The following is a 20,574-nucleotide window of genomic DNA, read 5'->3' on the forward strand; positions in this document are numbered from 1 at the left end:
TCTTCCGTACGTTAATCCTGTTACAACTCACTAAGCTACTGCACTCCTGCAGCATCATGAATTTTCTAGTCCATGAGGGTCTGCAAAGTAAAAATAGAGCATAAGACGCAACCCAAACATGACCTTAACTTGTGTGGTATTTTTTTCCTCTCCCATGTGGGAGGAAAAATCTGCCATGGGTTTGCAATGCAACTGTTAGCCGCTGTGTATTGCATGGTGTGTTATAAGAACGCCAAAAAAAAAAATAAACCCTGATTTTGCACTCACATGAGTTTACGTTTTATGTGATTCTGGTTATATTGTTGGAGATCTAAAAAGAGACTATTTGTTTGCAAAAAAATCGTGGACTCAGAAGTAAGACCGGAACCAACTGCACTTCTAATTGCAATTCATTCTCGCGCCTTTTGTTGTAAGATAAAAATCAGGTTGGTATAATTAAATTAGACAAGGATAGTTCTTAAGAGGACAAAAGAGTCAAGACTGCAAGAATGAGTAATTTATAGTTTCTTGAGTAAGTTAGAATATTCTGCTCCCTCGTAGTGCAGTAGCAACAAATACTGAGAGAGAACCAGTAAGTTTTGGTGAAACATGAGCTAACTAAATACTGCGGAAGCGGGAACAGGACAGGTCCTGAGAGAGGAGCTGCAAAGAATGGAGATCTGACCTTGGAAAAGCCAATTTAAAAAGGTCTTCATTAGTCTTCATCAATTAAACAGATAAAAAAAACAAATGAGTAGGCCCAAAACAAGAGTAAGTTTGTTTGGCATTATGTAGTGTTTCAGCTAATGATATCAAATAGATGACTACTGCCTACTGCATTTCCTTAGGGTTAGAAGTAAAAACAAATTGATGAAGTCAAAAGTTATGGACATGGCAGCAGAACACACTGGGATGTTGAGGCTCGCATAGTATACAGTTCTCATTCCAGCTTGGTGGAAGTGTTTGCCTAGAGAGGAGCTAGCAGGTATTAACTTTCAGAAAGTTCATGAAGATGGGACTCCCTAAAGCATACGTTTTCCTTCAAAATTCTGGATTATTGCGATGTTTGGGTCAGGTTCCCATTCCTTGCAAGCACTGGAAACATCTGTGTTCCACAGGAAAAAAAAAATAAGCTCACTACTTTGTTTTCTTTCATCTTTCTGAATTAAAAAACAAACATTTTGAAGTGAAGGACTTGTAATCTGCATTCCCAAGTATCAAATTGCTGCAGGTGTGTTTGCTAGTGCCCAGAAGGCAAGATCTGTTTGAACCAGGTTATTTTCTTTGAAGTTCATCTATAAACTTTACAGCTAAATGGCTAGGACCGATTTGTTAAGGGATAGAGTCTTTGTTTAAATTTTTATCCGTCTAGCTTAATGCTCTGAAATGTGTGATTAAAAAAAAAGTTTGTTTCTGATCAATTTCATTAAAAATAAAAAGTGTGGGGATATTTTTCTTCCAAAATAACTGAAAGGGGGAAACTATTCTCAATGTAGACTGTGATGCATTTAGTCCGATTCGGCTGCTGGGACGGGAAAACTCTAATGGACACGCACCACTGTCAAAAACTCCTGCAGACAAAAATGATGAGAGGCTTTCGCTGGTGAAGTCAGGGTGGGATGAGCTTGGGAGAAAAGCAATGTATCTTTGGGTGACTCCCTGCTTGCCTAATGAGTCTGTGCAGCAAAGGTGCAACTTGTCAGAACAAAGCCAGGCTTCTGAGGCGATGCCTTGAAGAGGGTTACGGTGAAGTTAAGGAGTTGAAAGAGGGAGATAGTGTTTCAGACAGCGAAGTTAGTCATCCTCACATCCAGTTAAATCCCTACTTGCTGCTGATGGGTTTTTGTTAACCATGTGCGCGTCACGCCAGCCCCGCAGCCCGGCCGAGCCGAGGGGCTTTGCTCGGGGGAGCGAGGCGCCTGCCCTGCTCGGCGGAGCGCGGTCCCACCTCCCCGAAACACGCCAAGTGACTGGCTTTGCTCAGGTCTAATTTATATACCGCCCTTCAGGCGGCCGATGAAGCGCGGCTGTGTTACACAGCCAGCATTTAGGTTTGGGAGCGGGGCTGTGAAAGGGACATTGTGCTCGGAAGGACTGCTGTCTGCCGCGGTCGGCCACGCTGTGCCCCGTCCTATTGAGACCTCAAAAGCAGAGCACAGCTGTGATGAGTTTCCAGATCTGTTTGGCCGTGGGGACCGGCCCTGGTATGCGTGCGAGCCGGGGGGGAGCATCCCTCTCCCCTCACGGTTTCTGCCTGGGGGGCTGGCAGCAGCTTCTGAGCAGTGAATTTACAGGGGCGGGCGGCTCGGGCCAAATTAGTTGTGGTTTCAGAGGGCTTTCCAGAGCTTTGCTGGGCTGTAGCACGCAGCCCCATGAGGAAGGATATCAGTTGATGTATAAAATGGCCAAGGAACTTCGGTAAATAGACTTTACCCTTCAAATCCAGAGGTCCTGGCAGCGGCTGTGCGGGAGGGTGGGGTTGTACTTTTCCCCTTCCTGTACTTGGACACTTTTGATTATCCAGACTTTCTGGGGCTGAGCAGGGCTGCCTAATAACAAAGCCTGCGTAATATAATTGCCTAAATAGGCCTATTGTCCTTTTCAAGTCACTGCGCTGTGAAATCTTTCAACTTTTCGCTGAAAATGTTGCATCTAACATTTATATGGCTTAGTGTTTGCAGCGAGGAGGGGTTCCTTTACCCTCATTTCTCATTGCCGAGTGGTTGAGAAGCTGATTATGTTCCTGCCCCCTATTGATGTTTACTCCTTTTGGGAGGCAAATATTTTAGTCCCTTCTGGCAGGGTAAACTGCCAAAAGTAATAGGCCTGGAAATACAAAGCTATGATTGATTTTGACCTTTGCTCATGTGCATGAAGTCTGTCCCCATGCACTGTGACCCATGCCACTTCTTGCTGAAATCCAAGCCCTTTCAAACCAAATGGAACCACGAAAATACAAGCCTCAAAATGCTCAAAACTCTTCTGAAGTAACAGAATAATAATTTTCTCTGTGCTTCAGGAAAAAAAAGTATGGACAGGAGGGTAACAAAACTGGATTTTCTAGCAGTCAAACCAGGAGCAGTGTTTTACTGCTGCCACCTTTTTATGAGAACCATATTCCAGGTATAAAAGGAACAAACTGATATTATGTGGAAATGATTCTGTGCAGTTTTTTGGTCACAGTAATCTTAGCTGCTCCTCCTGATTGTAATCTGTAAACAACTTGCATCCAGAAGCATAGATTTTAAAAATAATCTGAGGTCTGGGATTTTATTAATTTGTCGTTGCATGAGCAAGTATGTTTCAAAAGTTAAGAATGTCAGAAACAGTAGCCTAAAGTTAGCATCCTAAATCCACATTTCATGGCTTCATTTCCAAATATGCTGAGCATCTAAGAGCTCTCTCAGCACTTTTTAAAACAGGCCATATATTTGAATGATCAAATACTATTTAAAACCTTCATTTAATATTAAAAATGTTTACAGGACTGTTCCACTTCCCCCGAACTACATGAAAAAATAATTCATTGACAGTGTTTGAAACATCAACAGTGAAAACAGAAACAAAGTAGGACTCGCTTATAAAAATATATTACTCTCTTTCCATAAATTTACAAATCAACTGAGTTTTTTTCCTTGTATTTTGCCTGACTCACAGGTTTCTCTGATTCTCTGTTTTCTCCTCTGCGATAAAGTCTGCTCAGCAGATATTAATTGTGGTATAGATTTTAATAGCTAGATTATCTTCGTATACTCACTTATCATTTGCAGCTGCTCAGGATTGCTTTCCCAGTGGCAGCAAATTAATATGACTTTGGTCACTGTGCATTTTGCTTATTTGGGGGGGGGGGGGGAGGGAGGAGGGGAAATCTAGCTTTCTTCAGCTCATTTTAGTAATCTGAATAGGAGTGTAGAACTTGCATCATGTGACAGGTCAGCTCACCAGCATGGGGTCCCTGTGTGAGAACCTCCCTTGTACATGACAATCTGATAAGGATATCATGTGGTTTAGAAACACATTCCCACAATGTTCACTTCTTTGTCCCTTTATTTGGGAGTGGGTAGGAAAAAAACTTAACAAACTAGTGCTAGCCCTTATATAACTGACCCCACTTTCATTTAGTGTTCTGTTTGAGCCTTGCAGCTTCTTCAAATACTTTAGTTTAAAGAGATTGAAATATAATCCAGCAAGTCTGTGTAAAAGAATCCTAGACACAAAGTATATAATATACCTTCTGTTCCCCTTGGACAAGGTGATTTTTCTTTGGCCTGCTTATACCATATATAAACTGAATATTATAAAACTATGTAAGTTAAATATACACAGGCAGTCAACACTTGTATAGGTTTAATAGGTTAAAGCTTGAATGAGTATTTATAAATTCTCAGAGTGCTCTGGATCTTCACCACTAAGGACATGATGTTAAGAGTCCATCCATAGTTTGGAAGGATTTCCATTTTATGCACTTTCAGTGACTTACATTTTACCCTCTAAGTGCATCCCCTAAGAAAAAAAAAGCAGAGAAATGTCTTGCAACAAAGAGATTTTTTTTTTTTTTAGCACTGCTTAGTTTCTTTTAATGGTTTGGAGGATCTCTTTCCATTGAACCATAATATTTTTCTCTAGGCTCACACTGTATTTTTAGCGAGGATCTTTGAACAATAAAATGACAAAATTAAGGATGTCTTTGTCTTTTACAGCCTTATCTAGTGAAGCACTTAAATGCACTCAACCCTCCACCCTCGATTTAAATAAGAGTTTCAGAGACAGTGGTTGTATGAGTAAGCCTTTGGTGTATTTATGTACTGGTACTTTTAGGAAATACCAGTAAAAGTTCACGTCACTGTGCTGGATGTTCAGCACAATGAACATCCAGCATCTCTTCTTGAAAAGAAAGAAGGATCATTCTTCTTTTAAAGATGCATAGCAGAGGTGTGGAACAATTAAACAGGTTGACCAGTGTTGCACCAGCTGGAGACAAAAAACACAGTTTGATTTAACACAGATATCCTTCAGTGGGGGATTTGATTATAGAAAGCCTTTTGTGCCTGTAAGATAGAAACAGTAGAAGAAACGGTTCAGTTACTGCTTCCCCAAAACCAAAATACCAAAACTCTCCCCCCACCCAAAAAAACCAAACAAACAAACAAAAAAAAACCCACAACAAAACTAATCAAATGGAAACCAGCAAAAACAAAATAAAAAAAAAAAACACAAAAAAACAAAACACACAAAAAACACCCATCCCATCAAAATAGTTAAAGAACCCAAAAAGTCTCTTGAATCCTGCAATCGTTTTTTAATGTTTTTAAGTCTGAATGCAGCTTGAGGTAATTCCTGAAGTGGCCATTAAACCACTCTGCTGGTCCTCTCTGCCAAGCTGGCTGATGACACAGCAGAGCATTATATAGAGGTGTGTATCTCATCTCCTACAAGACTTTCCTTCATCTTCCAGTCCTGTACCAGAATCACTCCTCTGCCAGCTGGTGACTGCTACCAAGAGGATTTCTAGGTTCTTGCATGATAAGTGAATGTAATAGTATCTGCTTCACTTGTTCACAAATACCAATTTGGGACAGGGGTGTTCAGGCACAGTGCAGCTGTGCCCTGGCTTTTGAGGATCTCAGAGCCTCCAGCACTTTTGCTCAGGGACTGGCCGTGGGCAGAGCCCGGGGCAGGACAGGCTCCTCTGCTGCTTAATTCCTCACCTTCTACTCAAAAGCTCACAAGAAGACCAGGGTTGTCTGTCTTTCCAAGACTGAACATTCACTCCCATGAAGAAAAAGGAGTTGGAAAACTGTGTCACAGTGCCATCTGGCGATACCTGACACCCAGACCTCCCCTTGGGCTGTGGATCTGCACGGATGCTTCCCCCAGGACCTCGGGTTAGGTGCAGGGAAACGTGCCCCCCAAAGCTTGGCTATCTCTCGGGATTTTGCACTCCTCTCCGGGTTGCCCTAATCAAATTTCCTAACTTCTCTACAAACTTTTCCCTCCTTCACAGAGCTCCACCCTCACTGATCCACCAGCCTGCAGGTTTTGGCTTAGGGCACTAGTGAAAGGACTGGCTAAAATGCCACACGTGGGTGAACTTTTTTATTGTAAAGATCAAGTCCTGAGCTTGGGGATTCTTTCTTTGGTTTTAAGCCATTGTTCATACTACTGCCTTTCAACTGTTGGTCTGAGGAGGTTTTTCCTTTTTCCCCTCACCTTGCAGAGTAATCCTTAGCATTGCTTTGTTGTTTGAGTTTCCTCTTTTCATTCAGCTGAGGAAGAAATTTTATTAGTTACTGGATGAGGGTATATGTCAAATCCTCCTTAGAGGTTAGCTGGAAATTCTTGGACTTTCTAAAGATCTTTCTGATTTTAGTCCACCCTTTGACACAAATGGCAAATAGCCTATGTCTTTCAATGTCTTTGATCAGGGAGGCTAACAGAGCAAGCTACTTTTCCAAAGTCTTCGTCCCCTAGTGAACCCCTGCCTTCCTCTCTCCATTTGGAGAGCACATTCCAGCTGTGTTTTTCTAGTTGCACATATAGTCACATGCTATGCAGGTTAGGTATGTGAATTGCTCATCTTTCTATGCTTTGCTTGTATTGCCACATTGACTTCTCTGACACCACACCAAAAAAGATCCATTATCTCCCTGAAGTTTTAAAAAAAATCTTCAGCTGCCCTCAAGAAGTCAGAGCTGACTCATATCCTTCTGTGTTTTTGGGGATTTTTTTTGTATGCTTTTTGTTGTTGTTGTTGTTTGTTGTTGTTGGGGTTTTTTTCTTTTTTTTTTTCTCTTCCTTGTCTTAATCCTTTCTTTTCTCTGTGTTTCGGTGAAGTCCAACACGAGCTGTGTGTTAGGATGCATTGCATGTCTGGAGGCAGTTTGGGCAAATAGCTGTTCCCTTCTCCCTGAAATGGAGTCTGTGATGAACACCGCAATTATTCACAGGGGCTGTTTTCACCTTTACCAAAATGTGAAAGCGGAGCTCAGTTGCAGCATGGTACTCTGCCACTGCCCAGCAGTACTGTGTTTGTTATGCTTTTGCTAACTTGAATTTCTGTGCAGAACAAGAAAATACTCTGACAAAAAGAGGTTAGGAAGGAGTGACGCAATTAGATGAGATTAAATCAGAGTATTGGTTTCCTTGGAACACATATTTGGCTTTTTATCAACAATCTTTTCCCCATTTTTCAAATAAACACATATTTTCACATGATAACTCTATTTGAAATATTAATCCTTCCAGGGCTGTGTTACCTTTGTTTCTTCTTCAAAGTCCATTACTATGAAAAGGTTGCTGTTCCTTAGGCTGTTTCAGCTTCAAAAGAATTTTAGGGCCTGGTCTATTGGAAAGCTTGGGGGTATAATTAGTGAAAATGGAAATAGATGCAAGAGAAATTTAGTTCCTGATGTTTTAATTTAGTGTGGTACTACCATGTATTGTTGAAGAGGATTCTTAAAGGCAAACATAATTATTTCATTATGGTCTTCAGAGTGCTTTCATTGGTCTTAATGACAAGAAGCTGCATAAGGAGTCATACATTTTAATTAGACCTTCTTATATTTACATCAGATAAATAAAAAATAATTGATGGAAAACCAGTCTTCTGAATGGATGGTTTCACACAGAGCTCTGCTTACAGTTTAGTGATAAAATATTTCTCTTATTGTTTTGCATTTTAATTATGTAGCATTACTTGTTTAGCAGAAATCTCAAAATACTGTTATTTCCATCCATTTCATTAGATTCACAACTTATTTATATGAAACTGAAAGGGTTTTCCAACATATATATACATGAAAATCACTTTCCAGCTTTCATTAATTTAATTTTGAATTAATTTCTTAGATACTTTTATTTTTTTGGCGATGATCTTCAGTAAAAGGTAGTTGGAAGAGGAGTCAGAGCTTTTCCTCTATCTTCAGTTATTTACATAGGAGCAAGTCCTGCCATGATTAATAACCCAAAACTCCTGTAGAGGTCAAGGAGTATGAAATTATAGGACTTGTAGTGGAATTTTCTAAGGAAAACCTGGGTGCGTCTTTCTCAGCAGTTTCGTTGAAAGTTTTATTCCTTTGAAAAACCTTCAAATGCCTTTTTATAATTGTGTGTATACTTCTGTGTGCATTTTAAATACCTCTACCCCCTTTAAAAATGCATCTTTACCCCCTGTAAAATACATCTTTACCCCCTTTATTGGACATTCTGACACCAAGACAAATTATTTTAGAGTTTTGCTTTTTACAAGAGTCTTTCCTATTTGCAAGCTCTCCAGCATTTCATTTTAGTAACAAAACTTATTTCACATGATTCATTCCTCAGAGTATAACAAACGCTAATTGTTGTTATTGATTTTAAATTTCACAACCATTACAAGTAACCCAGATGAGTGGCAGATAAAGAGTAATAATCCGTGGAGTTCTGAAAGTGTTTCATGTTTGTCCGTAGTACTTTAAGTGATCAATAGTAACTGCCCCATTGAAACTAACTGCTGTATCAAATAACAGTAAATCAAATGAATGTGCTTACAGATTATTTATTGAAAGCTCTAATTGTTCACTGGGGCCCTGCTTATCTCAGGAAACAATAGAAGGCAGTGATCAGGCAAACTGGTTTGCAAATGCCGGGGGTTCCATGAAACAGCAGGGTCTCCCTGTTCCTGGGTGGTGTGAGGGCTTTCCAAAATGTGCTCCCATCCCACTGGGTTTGTCTGGTCCCAGGGTAAAGTGGCCAGAGATGAGTTTGCTCAGAGAGCATCCCTTGAGCTCACAGGCTGCACTTTTTTAAAATTACTGTTTTTAAAGGTTGTCATCTTTGAAGGACCCTTGTGTCTGGTGGGAAAAGTGTGGGAAAAGAACTAAGAAGATTTTCCAAAATTTCTGACAAGTCCATGTAATGAAAAGCAAAACAGGATCAGACCTTAGAATGGGAAGAAAGGGAAAGCATATTGAATTTACTCTGTGGAAAGCTTGCCTAGTTTATATTACAGTTTGGGGCAACTCTGTGCAGCTGCGCAGTTGTCAGACTTGTGCAAATACTAAGAAATTAAAAGCGATGATTTCTAACCAACAACCCTCCACCGCTGATTTTAGTAATTCCTTAAAATGGCCACTCTGCCTTGTCACAGTGACTCAGTGAAATAGAAGTGCCACAGGTTGGAGGTTTTCTGGACCTTCAAGTGAAGTGGGTAGTCTTACAGACAGTTCCACAGCTATCTACATTTCTTAATAGCCTTGGTGTGTTGGCAATAATACTTTGATATGTTTTCAGAATCCTTTTGGTATTGGCAGAGGCACTAAAGCAGTCCTTCAGAAAGTTTGGAAAGGTTGCATTGAATGAACTGGAAAAGCATTTGAAAGCATAGATATTAGCCTAATTTTTCACAAAATAATGGCCCAGATCTCTCATGCATGGCAGGAAAAGGGGCTTTTTCCCCCTAAAAAAGGGTACATTTTATGAAACATAATTATAAGCATAGTAAGTAATTTAACTAAATTATAAGCGTATAAGTAGTGTAAAAGTGGATATTCATAATATAGACATTTTAAAATTATTTGAGCACAGTCCCCAGAGATCTTCTGGATTTTAACCTCATAAGGGAAAAGTAACTTCACTTTTTCTGAGTATGTTTTGCCTTGAATTTCCTGGGATATCATCTACTGAATAGTTTTTTTTTTTCAGTTTTTTGGAAACAAAGTAATTTCTTTTTGTCATATTCTATATAAAGTGTGGCTGACGTTTTTCCTGTTTGCAAGGCAGGGATATTGCAGTCAGTTGTGAGTAGTTTATCTGGGAAAAAAAAAGAATCAGTGCTGAAGGTGGATATTGAATAAGAAAGACCAGGTGACTAGGAAATACTGTTAGCACATATGTGTTTCCCTGAAGTACAATGTGTGCATATTTTTTCACTTCTGAGCAAGAATAGTAATGACAGACAACATACAGGTAAAATTATGAGCATTCCTCACTCCAGCAGTTTAATAGGAAAATCTACTGCAGGTAGAGGATAGGAAAACAGAATATCGGGAAGAATATTGGCTCTCCAGTCACAGTACTCATCTTGTCCCCGGCTCTTATGAAGATCTTATTTTATTGATCTTAGGTCTTCTAGGCAGAGTGTGGAAGTTTGCTCTGAGCCACAGTCAAGAGAACTGCTACCAGTTGGCTCTGGAACACCATGCTCCTTCCCAGATTTCAACTTTTGCTGGACACTGGACCTAGTGTGAGAGGGGCAGAGAGATGTTTGCCTTGTTAACTACAGAGATGGAAAGTTATAAGGAAAAATTAAAAAAAAAAAATCAAAATACTTTCTAAACTCAATGTCAAGGTGCTGTGAATTTACAAGGAAAGGAAATTTGTTAGTGTCCTAGTTTTCATGTTACCTTCTGCCCTGTGCTACCATCTTTAGTCTGGCAGGTATTAAATTCAAAAATACTGACATTTTGCTCATGTGACCATTATAGCTTGGAAAACTCAATATTTCACTTGCAGTCTCAAAAGATAGTTACAAAGTTCTTAAATATACCATAAACTGGAATTACTTAATTAGCATCAGAAATTCTGGCGTGAGCTGCTCTTCGTACTGTGCTGTCCTAGTCTGGCAGGCTGAGGGGATGAAGTAGGACAGAGTATGTGCCTGTTTTGGCCTTAGATCTTGTAAATGTACGTGTGCTGTAGGATGTTAGAAAGGTCAAGTTTTGGTCTGACTGTCCTTCTATTTGCAGATAAGCTCAAGTGATGAAAGCCATATTTTTCCTGTTATTGTGTCATGTCTAAATGGAAATAATGGATTGTTTTAATTATACTCCTGCAGAGCAGCGACATGGGTGCAATTAGGCTAGTGTAAAGAATAATCTTAACACTTACTTGGAAAGTGAGCTACATGGATGTAAAGCATACATATACAAGCGAGGGCTTCACTGCAGTGATGCTGGGGCGTCGCAGACGTGTGCTGGGATATCTGCCTGGTTTGAGAAGCTACCTTGGCTTCTCCCAGTCTACATACTGCCCTGTCCTCTTGCAGCAGGTTGCTGCTGAACAGCAGCAGGAAATTTATGGCTCCATTTCCTGGCCCGAGCCTCACCAGCTTCAGCAAATGGCCCTGGGTTGCAGGGGCATGGCTGGGAAGCTGGAAGTGTGCTCCTCCCCAGTCTGCCAGAGTGTTGGTAACCTCTGGAAAGGGCCGAAGGGTGGCTGCCTGGGGTGTGCTGATTCAGCAGTTTTCATCCCAGCTTCATTATGAAACCTTACTTGATAAGGAAGTATACCTCTGGGGGGCATAATGCCAAACAAAGGTCTGGAGTGAGGGTTCAAGAGTGAGATCCCGAGCAAGGAGATATAAAGCATCACTGTTGTCCACTGCCTTGTAAAAAAGGCAAGTGCTGTGTGACAGGGCTGTCAGAGAAATATAAAGAATTAAACATCCTTTTCAAAGGAAATCAAAACTTAGAATTAGCAAAGCAATAAAAGCCTTCTAAAGTGAAAGCTGGAAACAATACATTTTTAATAAAATGGGCAGTTACTCTAATTGCTGGACCCCTACTGTTCAATTTCTTTTAGTGCCCTTATTCATTAAATTCAGCATACTTACACTTATTATTTACAGATGTATGCGTTTTAACTTGTTTATAGAAACCATGCCTCGCAGAAAGCTGTGGATGGCATAATACTAATTTGTGTTTATTGCTGCCTATAATATGCAATTTTAAAAACAATTAAAGATAGCGGTGGAGCTCATCATTGGAGCCAACCTCCAACTGCCCATGAAAAGTAAAATATTAGCACCATGTGCTGCCTTAAAAGGTTATAGGCCATTTGTAGTGAGTTGATAACATACCCATTAATGAAGAATTTACCTGTTCTTGAGGATTTTAAGCTCAGCAGTCTAGTTTCTAGATAATGTTCTAATGTAACCCTTTTAAGCATATGTGATGGTGTTCATAATTGCCCCTGTAAATGGGTATAGAAAGGAGGGTATATAAATCAATTAGTGATATCCAGCAGTGTGGCTGTAATACAAATTAATTGTAATGATAAGCATTTTAACTGCTATTCTACTAACTTGAAGTAGTTTTGGTCACTGAATTGGCTCTTGTTGAGTCAGTCTATGAATTTGAAGGTTTGAAAACACTTTAAGATCAAAATGTTCTGAACTAATGGTCCTAAAATTTCAGAAACAAAATGATATGTAAAATATTAACAGCAAGTCAGTTTTATGGCATTTCCAAAGAGAGCACAATAGTTTTATTTTGTCCATGTGGTACTGAACAACTGTGAACATGACTAAAGATTTTTTAAAATTCCTTTTCTAGCTGGATTTAAGCCACAGCAAAAAGTCAGGATGAATAATGTGATAAGATACATTGAATATATAGAAAATAAAAAATTTATTTGGCAGACATAGTAATACCAAAAACTAATATCAGCTTGGATAGGAGGTGACTTTTGAAGAATAAAATCATTCCTTTAGAATAATACTCTGAATTATTCTGTTTCACTGCTTGAAAAGACTTAAAAATAAAAATCCTCAAAACACTATAAAACATTTAATAACTATAAATGGAGACTTTATGACTCAGTAAAATATCTGGATATGTGTAGAGATTATAGCAACTATTTCATTGCCCTTGCAGTTTTCATTTCTTACTGATGATACTAGATCTGGGTTTTCTCCCATTTATGTTTACAAGGGTCTTTTTTTGAACTCAGTGGAGTAGCAACTCCATAAAATAGAGCTGAAAAAAAAAAGAATCAGTCTCCTTTTATTTTTAAGTGTTTATTTCTTTACATTGGAACTTGTCTTAAAATTTTTGATCCTGTAGGGAAAACACTGAATTCGTTACTCAGTAGGCCACAGACATAGGCTTCTTTTTCATAAATAAATAATAAAGTGGCCAGAGTTCTCATCTTCTCTACATTTGTGTCTCTTCTTTGCCTATGCCACTTTATTCCACATAAGCATCTGACCATAGGAATTCACAGGTAAAGCAGCCAGGGCCTGAATTGTAAGAAAATTTCATTTTCAAAGGAAAATCTAACTCCATGCAGATGATGGCACAATTATGTATTTTTTTTTTTATTTAGGAAGATCTTATTTTTCAGTTTTGCAGTAATGCAGAATTTTCACTTGAGACTGATGTGGTTTTGCATGGTAATGGACAGGCAGAAAATCACCGACCTGAAAAAACTACAGAGCTAGCATCTTTCGGATGTTTTTCTTCAGTTTTCCATACGATTTATTTTTTTCATTTAACATGTTTTCTTTTTCATTTCGAAGGTAGGCTCCTAATACAAAGTGATGAGCTGCTGCCCTGTAAACTCTGCCTGCCAAACCCTGCGGCCATCCTGTCTGTACTCTTACTTTCACCCTGGCTTACTCATGGTGTCTGCCCTGGCCATTTATTTAGCGAAAGACGCTCCAGTTCTCAGTTACTAGCACGTCATTAAGTCTTGCTGTCTTGAGAGTAACACAGGTATAACCAGATGCAGTTCTTGGCCCTGATATAATGAATCCTGACAAGCTTTCTGCTTTCCAGGTTTGCTCAGGTGTAAATACATCTCTCTGGCTATATGGACACATAAACCCAAATGCAGAACTGCTTTGCTGACATAACTGTTAAAAAGAAAAAAAATCAGCCTGAAAAGCAGTATAATTTTCTTTGAAAAGGTGATGTTAGTTATACATGCTACCTTAGGTTTTAGTGGAGCTGGTGCTTGAGAACCAGAAAGTGCAAACCTACAGAACAGCTGCAGCCTCCTTGTTGTCCCTTACGCTAACTGTAGTAAATATGTGTGTAGAGAATGTACTTGCCAAAAGTTGTGACTCTGCTGGGAAAAGCACCAAAAGTGGTTGCAGTGGCAGCTCCCCATGTGTACCTGTGGGACACAATAAAAAGACGCTGCAGTTTCAGAAAAAGGCTTTTCAGGGTGTTTTCTTTCAGAAATACCTGACCGTGTGTTTGTGATTTTTAGGTCATACACACTCAATTTATAAGGCTAATCTGCTAGATTCAGACTTAACATCTTGGTGGTGCGTGAGGCTTGGACAGTACAGTCAAGAGTAGAGGATTTTTTGGCAGTTTCTAGTGTTGCTTATGCCCGTGTGGTACACAGTGTCGACATGCACAGTTGCTGCTGTGTGGCCTTCAGAAGATTCAGGATTTCTCTCAGGCAAGTCAGTTCCCTGCCAGGGCATTCCTGTGTAATTGTATATATGATGGTAGTCTTAAAGGAAGCTGATTCTCAGCTGGCTGTGGGGATCAGAAAATGAATGCGAGGCTTCATCATCTCTCCTGAGTTCTCCGCTGGCAGCAGCAGTGGCTCTTGGAGGCCGGGGGCACCCAGCCCTGTCCTGTCTCACAGTGGGCAGTGTCTCACATGGGGTGCACATGCAGACTTGGGGGTGCTTCAGAGCCCCTGTGATAGAGGGACCAAACACAGATTTAAGAGAGTTCCCTGCTTTGTCATGTACCCCATGTGAAACCTAGGGCAAGGCATGTAAGGCTATATTTTGGTTACACTGCTTTGTGCTGTAGACAGCTAGGTTCTCAGATGCTGTTGAAAATCCCAGTTGGGTACTGCTTGCGTTTTTCTAGGAATTTACGATGCAAGCAAATAAAGCCCTTTCACTGTCAGTGCTTCTGCTTTCTGTCTGTAAAGAATAGCTCTTCCCTTATCTCGCTTAGGTGTTACAAAGGTAAAAATATGACTGCTCATGGGTTATTCACGTTCTGAAGTGGCAGAGACCATGCTTGTAGATCAGATAAGCAGAAGAAAAGGATCTTTCATACTGCTAAATATGGCAGAACCAGAAGCAGTGCTGGTGTTGCTGTGTGGCCAGGGACAGCAGGGTTTGAAGGGAGTCATTCAGGGAATCTGTGCAGGTATGTCCCTCCAGAAGATGTGTTGGCAGGTGGGGCTTGTGGAGTGCTTTATTAAATGCCAGCGTAAAGTCAGGTGACCAAATTGCCTTGTTTAACTAATGGATTGATAAAGAGGCCAAATTGTGTCATAACAGAAAAGTATCTTACAAAAGAATCTCTACTCTTCAGTGGGCAACTGATAGAGATTATTTGGGGGAATAGTAAAATCTGTGAAGAAGTTAGCTGCTAAGTAACAGAAACTATATTATGAGAGTAGAACAGAAAAATACCAGAAGATAGATGCTGTTGTCATCTGACTTAGACCAAAAAAATCTGGACAGCTCTGCTATGTTGATAGTAGGATACTCAGCTATTTCTTGGCCCTAATCACCTGATATTAATATAGGTTTCAAAGGGCTATACTCCTGTTGTATGGCCAAGATCAGTATCCACTGACTCCATTGACTTATGTTACATGACTCTGCTGGTTAACGTTACAGATTTGCATTGAAACTTGGCAATTTTGATGAAAGGCATGAGGGAATATGATGCAGCTCTCTCTCTCCCAGTTCTAAACCAGGCAAGATGTAGCAGACAAGTGCAAACACTTTTTTTCTGTCAGTTGACAAATGCAAGTTGATGTATACACAGCAAAGGCATTTGTTGAATATGAAGTTTGTTTTTTTAAAAATCATACTTTACATTTAGTCTGTGTTTTAACACTGAAATGCTGCAGCAGTTAAAATGAAAGTGCTCTAAGGACCTGCTTTGCAAGTAATGTCTCCCCTCAAGGCTGTGGAGGCCTTTCAGTGTTCATTCTTTCAAATATCTTTTGACTTGGCAGGATCATGATCATTATCATTATTTGAATTGGAGTATCACTGGAAAGTCCTGCAGCGCCAGTTACTGTACAGCACATTCTAACGCCCTGCCCAAAATAGTGCACTGTCTAAATGCATGAGATGCAGAAGGGTGGGGGAAGAAAATACTGTCCTGATGGTATGTCTGGCTGCAGTGGAGCAATGGCCAAATTTGTACTTGGAACTTCATTAGGGTGAGGATATCAGAGCAGAGTGTGCTTCACTGCTTCTTGTACTCCGAGGCAGAGGGCAGAGTTCAGCAGGACCCCTCTTCTCCCAGATGCTTCGGGACAGAAGCCAGCTGTCCCTATCGCTCTTTAGCTGACAAGAGTTGTAGCAGCAAAAGTACTTCAGCTTTAGAGAACTCCTGCCAACTCAGCTGCGCTATCAGGACTTGCACCTTGTCCGAGATAGTTTTGGCAGCAGCAGCCTGTGCCCCTTGAATGGCCCTCAAAGTGCCCTGGGTCTGAGACTCCTTTTAGGTGACCTTGTGTGCAGTTTTGTCCATTAGTCTGGTCCTTGCAGACTGGGCTTCTGAGCTCTGTAACCTTTACCTCTTTCTAGTTCTGTTGTCGTTTTAATCGTACTGTATGAATCCTGAGCAGCACATAGTGGAAACCTGTTAGATACTCTATTAGCTTTTAAAATAACAGAAAAGGATCATTTTTGATTGGGCACCCTCAAAAAGAAAAAAAGGTTGTGGAGTTTCATCTTCTAATATCCCTGCTGAAAGTAGAATGTCCCTTTTCAGAGTAAATGCAAGCCAGTAGACTTTAGAGGGTTTCTTTGGCTTTCATCCAAAATACTACCCTTTTTTTCAGGACAGTCTGGTAGAGATGCATGACTTAATTATAATTAATGCTGGAAAAATTGTAACCAATAATTAAAATAGAATACAAGAATTTAACATCATAGCTTTAAGGCAGATGTGTGCAGCTACGAAGACATAAATAAAAGAGAAATCATCTAATGTGGAAAACAAACATTCTTAGGTACTTTGACAATCCTGGTAATAATATCTCAATCTGAAGTTTTTTGTAGGTTTTAATCCTGGTATGTTGTGTTCACTTGTAATAAAAAACATTCCTTCCTGAACTTTGATGCATACCTAGCTCTACAAGGAAAGATTTTTGATTGTGGTAATTTGTTCTGTGTTGATTAACATTTGCACATGGCTTCCCCTGAGCCTTTTCCTCTGTCCTCCTGCCCTCATCCCACTCCACCTCCGTCCGTCCACCCCCTAGGAGAAACAACGAGCCAGCACAGCAAGTGCCAGTACTGAAGTAGTAGCACAACTTCTTTGCTTTGTGCTTTTTTCTTTGCAAGGGAGAAAAGGGGAGGCTTCCCACAAGGGGCGACTTTGTTTTCCTCTTTCTGTTGTCTGTGATCCCCACCTGTTGTATATATGGTAAAAATATCTGGGACTTATAACCCAGCAACAGTACGCAGCTAGAGTCATGTGTGACCGGGTCAAACACACACTCGCTGGAGGGTCATGGCCAGGTTACTAAGTCAAGGCTGGCAAGTCTCCACGATAATGTTTTCTTTCTCTCTCACTCTTTTTTTTTTTTTTTTCTTCTCCCCTTGTCTGTCTTCCAAACAAGAGTTTAAAAAAACCCAAACCCTCATAACAATGCAAACTATTTAAGCATGACAAATTCAAAGAAGTTTTTCATTTAAAAACAAAATTGGAGGGGGGGCAAAGTCAATGATATTTTGGATTTAATTTTATAGTATAGTTTTATGTGGCACATGAAAGAAAGAAATTTGTATTGAAACAATTGAGACCCACTTTCCCAGTTCCTGGCTCTTTCCTGGAAGATGATTAAAAGCAGACATTTTTTTCCAGACGAGACATAAAAATTAAATGATCTACAGTATATAGTTATTTTTTCAAATGTTTGGAGGCTTATAAATAACTTCTACAATCAAATGCACCCATACAGGCAGCAGAGAATCTGGTTCTAATTACTTGTACTTTAGTTGAACTTTGGCGTTTCCTTTGACTTTCTGCCTAATGTATGTGAGCTGAGTGCCTTGCACTCCTGCAGTGAATTCACAAAAAAATAAAAAAAAAAAAAAAAGAAAAAGAAAAGAAAAAAGAAGAGGAAAGGCAAAAAATCCAGACTCTTGTTGGTGCCAACAAAAATGAGGGTTAACAGAATGTTTTGACCAAATGCAACACTTTGCTATTCACCCTAATTAGCTGAAATTGCTGCTTCCCACCAGGGACCCTGAGCTCAGTATTCAAAATTCCCTTGAGGCTATCCAGGAAATGCCATTTGCTTTACAACTTCTTATTCTTTTAAAACTCAACTGTCCAAAGTGTGCATTAACATGCAAGCTTAATAATCTAAGCTTCTAGGAGAACATGAAGCATTTTGCAGTGCCTGCCTGCTTCTAGTTGGTCTCAAAATAAAATACCTTCTCCATCTGTCAACACGGTTTAGCTGGCAGTAAATTAGCTCTCAGAAAGCACGCTGTGCTTTTAAAGATCTTATCTGTTACTTTATCTAACCTTTAGAAAAATTTCAGACATCTTAGGAATTGTGAAGTGACCCATTGTTTGAGAGTCCCTGTGTGCTTAAGATGCATTCAGGTGTTGGGTGACAGCAGGAGTCTCTGTTGTCTCAGGTGAGTAAGGATCCTGAAGTGTCACAATCCACAGGACAAGAAAGCAGGGCGTGGAAAGAAGTTGCATTTTTTTTTAATTCTCTTCACCCCCCCCAGCCCCCCCCTGGAATTCTTGAAATTATAGGACTGCTTTAAAAATGCTTCTTCTGGAAAAGTCAACTTTCCACCCCCATCCTTTCTTTTTTCCTCGTTCCTTGTGTAGACATGCATAGGAGAAAGGAGCTTCTGCTGTCATGCATCCATTAGCTGTCAACATGTTGCAAAAATAACACTTTATACCTGCTGAGCATGAGTTGCTACAGGTGCCTGCACAGGACTTCTGCACAGGCACTGCATACTTTTTCAAATGAAGAGTTACAAAAGCTAATCCAAGAAAGAATAGTAAATCAGAAACTTGAGTAAGAGTCAAGCATGGCTTGAACCTGGGTTCAGGCCTTCTCCAGAAAACTGCATACCTTGCCTGTGATCAATAGTGAATGTGCCCAAACTAGGTTTTATTATACAAAAAAACACCAACAACCCCCCCCAAAAAAACCCAAATAAAACCCCCAAACCTACCAACCTAAAAATCAATCAGAAAACCAAACTCTCTAGACAGTTGTTCAGCTAATGTAAGTATTATTCTTAGTAGATTAAGTCCTTCTAATCTACTGTGGCACATGTCTATGGGTGTTTTAGGAAGGATCTTCTGATTTCCATTGTCTCCTTCCTTATCATATATCTTTTTAAATTGTCTTGGAAAATATTCTCTAACAGTACCTTCAACACTTCACTTTCTGGCTCTGTTGTGTATTTATAAACTGAGTTGGTTGCATAATCTCTTCTGGGTATCACAAGCTCCTGTTGTTTCTACAGTGCTTGACAGACCTCTCTGGAGTACAATACTGTTTGTGGTTGGAACACTGCTATTGGATGCTGGTGCTTGTTTAGGATGAATTGATGAATAAACAGAAGTGTATCAGTATTATTCCTGAAAGGCAGCTTTCCCCAAACTGAAATCACAGAAGGATTGCAGGAGCGCAGTTGTTTTATTGAATGACACAACCTTGTTTTCCCATGGGGAGCCTAAAAACTGCCTTTTAGATGGACCAGGAGAGTTGAATGAGCTAATACAAAACACATTGTCTGCTGGTATTGGAGTTTTAAAGCTAAAATTTGATCATTCCATAGACTCATTGGAAGCCACCATAATTCATGTACGAGCATGAAATAAGGCAAGGAATGTTTGAGGCTTCTCAAGGGCATTTGATGAATCTAACTTTAATTTAAAAGTACTAATAGATTATTGATTCAAGCAGGGTGGCTGTGCAGAGATCAATAACAGAGCACTCTCTATCTCTCTTAAATACCAGAAATTACTGTTGAAAAGAAATGGTCATTCTCACATGAGTTTTCATTAAGAAAAAGCTTCATTAAAGTTTTCTTGGTGTAGAAGGAATATGTAGATGTTTGCCAAGTTCAGTTTATTTAATACTGAAAAATATGAGTATAGTTCTGGACATTGTCTTAATGTTACAATTTATGGAGCCATGTTATTTTACTTGCTTTAGTTTTTCATGTTTTTCACAGCCTCCTTATTGTTAGATATATAAATAAATTGCAAAGGTCTTTCTTTGCTTAGATCAGAGCCTTTAATACTTTACTCTAGCATTTATTTTCTTCTCAAGAAGTGTCTGTCCTTGGAGTTGATACTAGCTTAACACAAGGAAAAATGGCAGAAAGGGGCCCTTCTCTCATGAGTAATCAGAGGTTGCCTCATGTGCTGTGATGCCCTCTGTGAATTCGGGAACACATGGGTTGACAATGAATCATGAGTTTAATACAAATGTATCATCGTTGTAATCTGAAAAATATCATGTACAGTAAATCTTGTCTAAGGTTTTTCCATTGAGTAATATTCTTTAGGGCCTGCTGTTAGTACTCTGGAGATTTAGCTCTGTTGATAGTGCCTAATATTTCTGGATAGATCTGAGTTCACAGATCCTGTCATTCCTGTATATCTGTTGAAAAGTTAGAGGGATTTATCTGAGAAGCAGGAGACGGCTAGGTGAAACATGAAAATGTATTGCACATCCACAATAAACGTGAGGAATGATGACAGCATATCACAGAAAACTAATGCAGATGTTTTGGAAAGATGTAGTTCACATGTCTTATCTTGCATCATAGAGCTTTCATGTCCTTTCCCTGAAAGGGGTTACTGGCTTTTCAGCAGGCTCAAAACAAATGACCATCTAGAA

The 20,574-nt window shown here is 39.7% G+C and overlaps 1 protein-coding gene across 5 annotated transcripts in view; it reads left to right on the forward strand.

Moving 5' to 3' along the window:
- RARB (retinoic acid receptor beta) overlaps positions 1 to 20,574 on the forward strand; it is a 191,030-nt gene that overhangs the window by 103,852 nt on the left and 66,604 nt on the right. The window contains exon 4 of one of the 5 annotated variants that reach the window (XM_062496318.1): positions 3,683 to 3,697. The exons of the other annotated variants lie outside the window; for them this stretch is intronic. Coding sequence (XP_062352302.1) covers positions 3,683 to 3,697 — 15 coding nt within the window. The remainder of the gene's footprint in view (positions 1 to 3,682; positions 3,698 to 20,574) is intronic. 5 annotated transcript variants of the gene reach the window in all.

Source organism: Cinclus cinclus, chromosome 1, assembly GCF_963662255.1.
Source record: "Cinclus cinclus chromosome 1, bCinCin1.1, whole genome shotgun sequence".
Classification (NCBI taxonomy): Eukaryota; Metazoa; Chordata; class Aves; order Passeriformes; family Cinclidae; genus Cinclus; species Cinclus cinclus.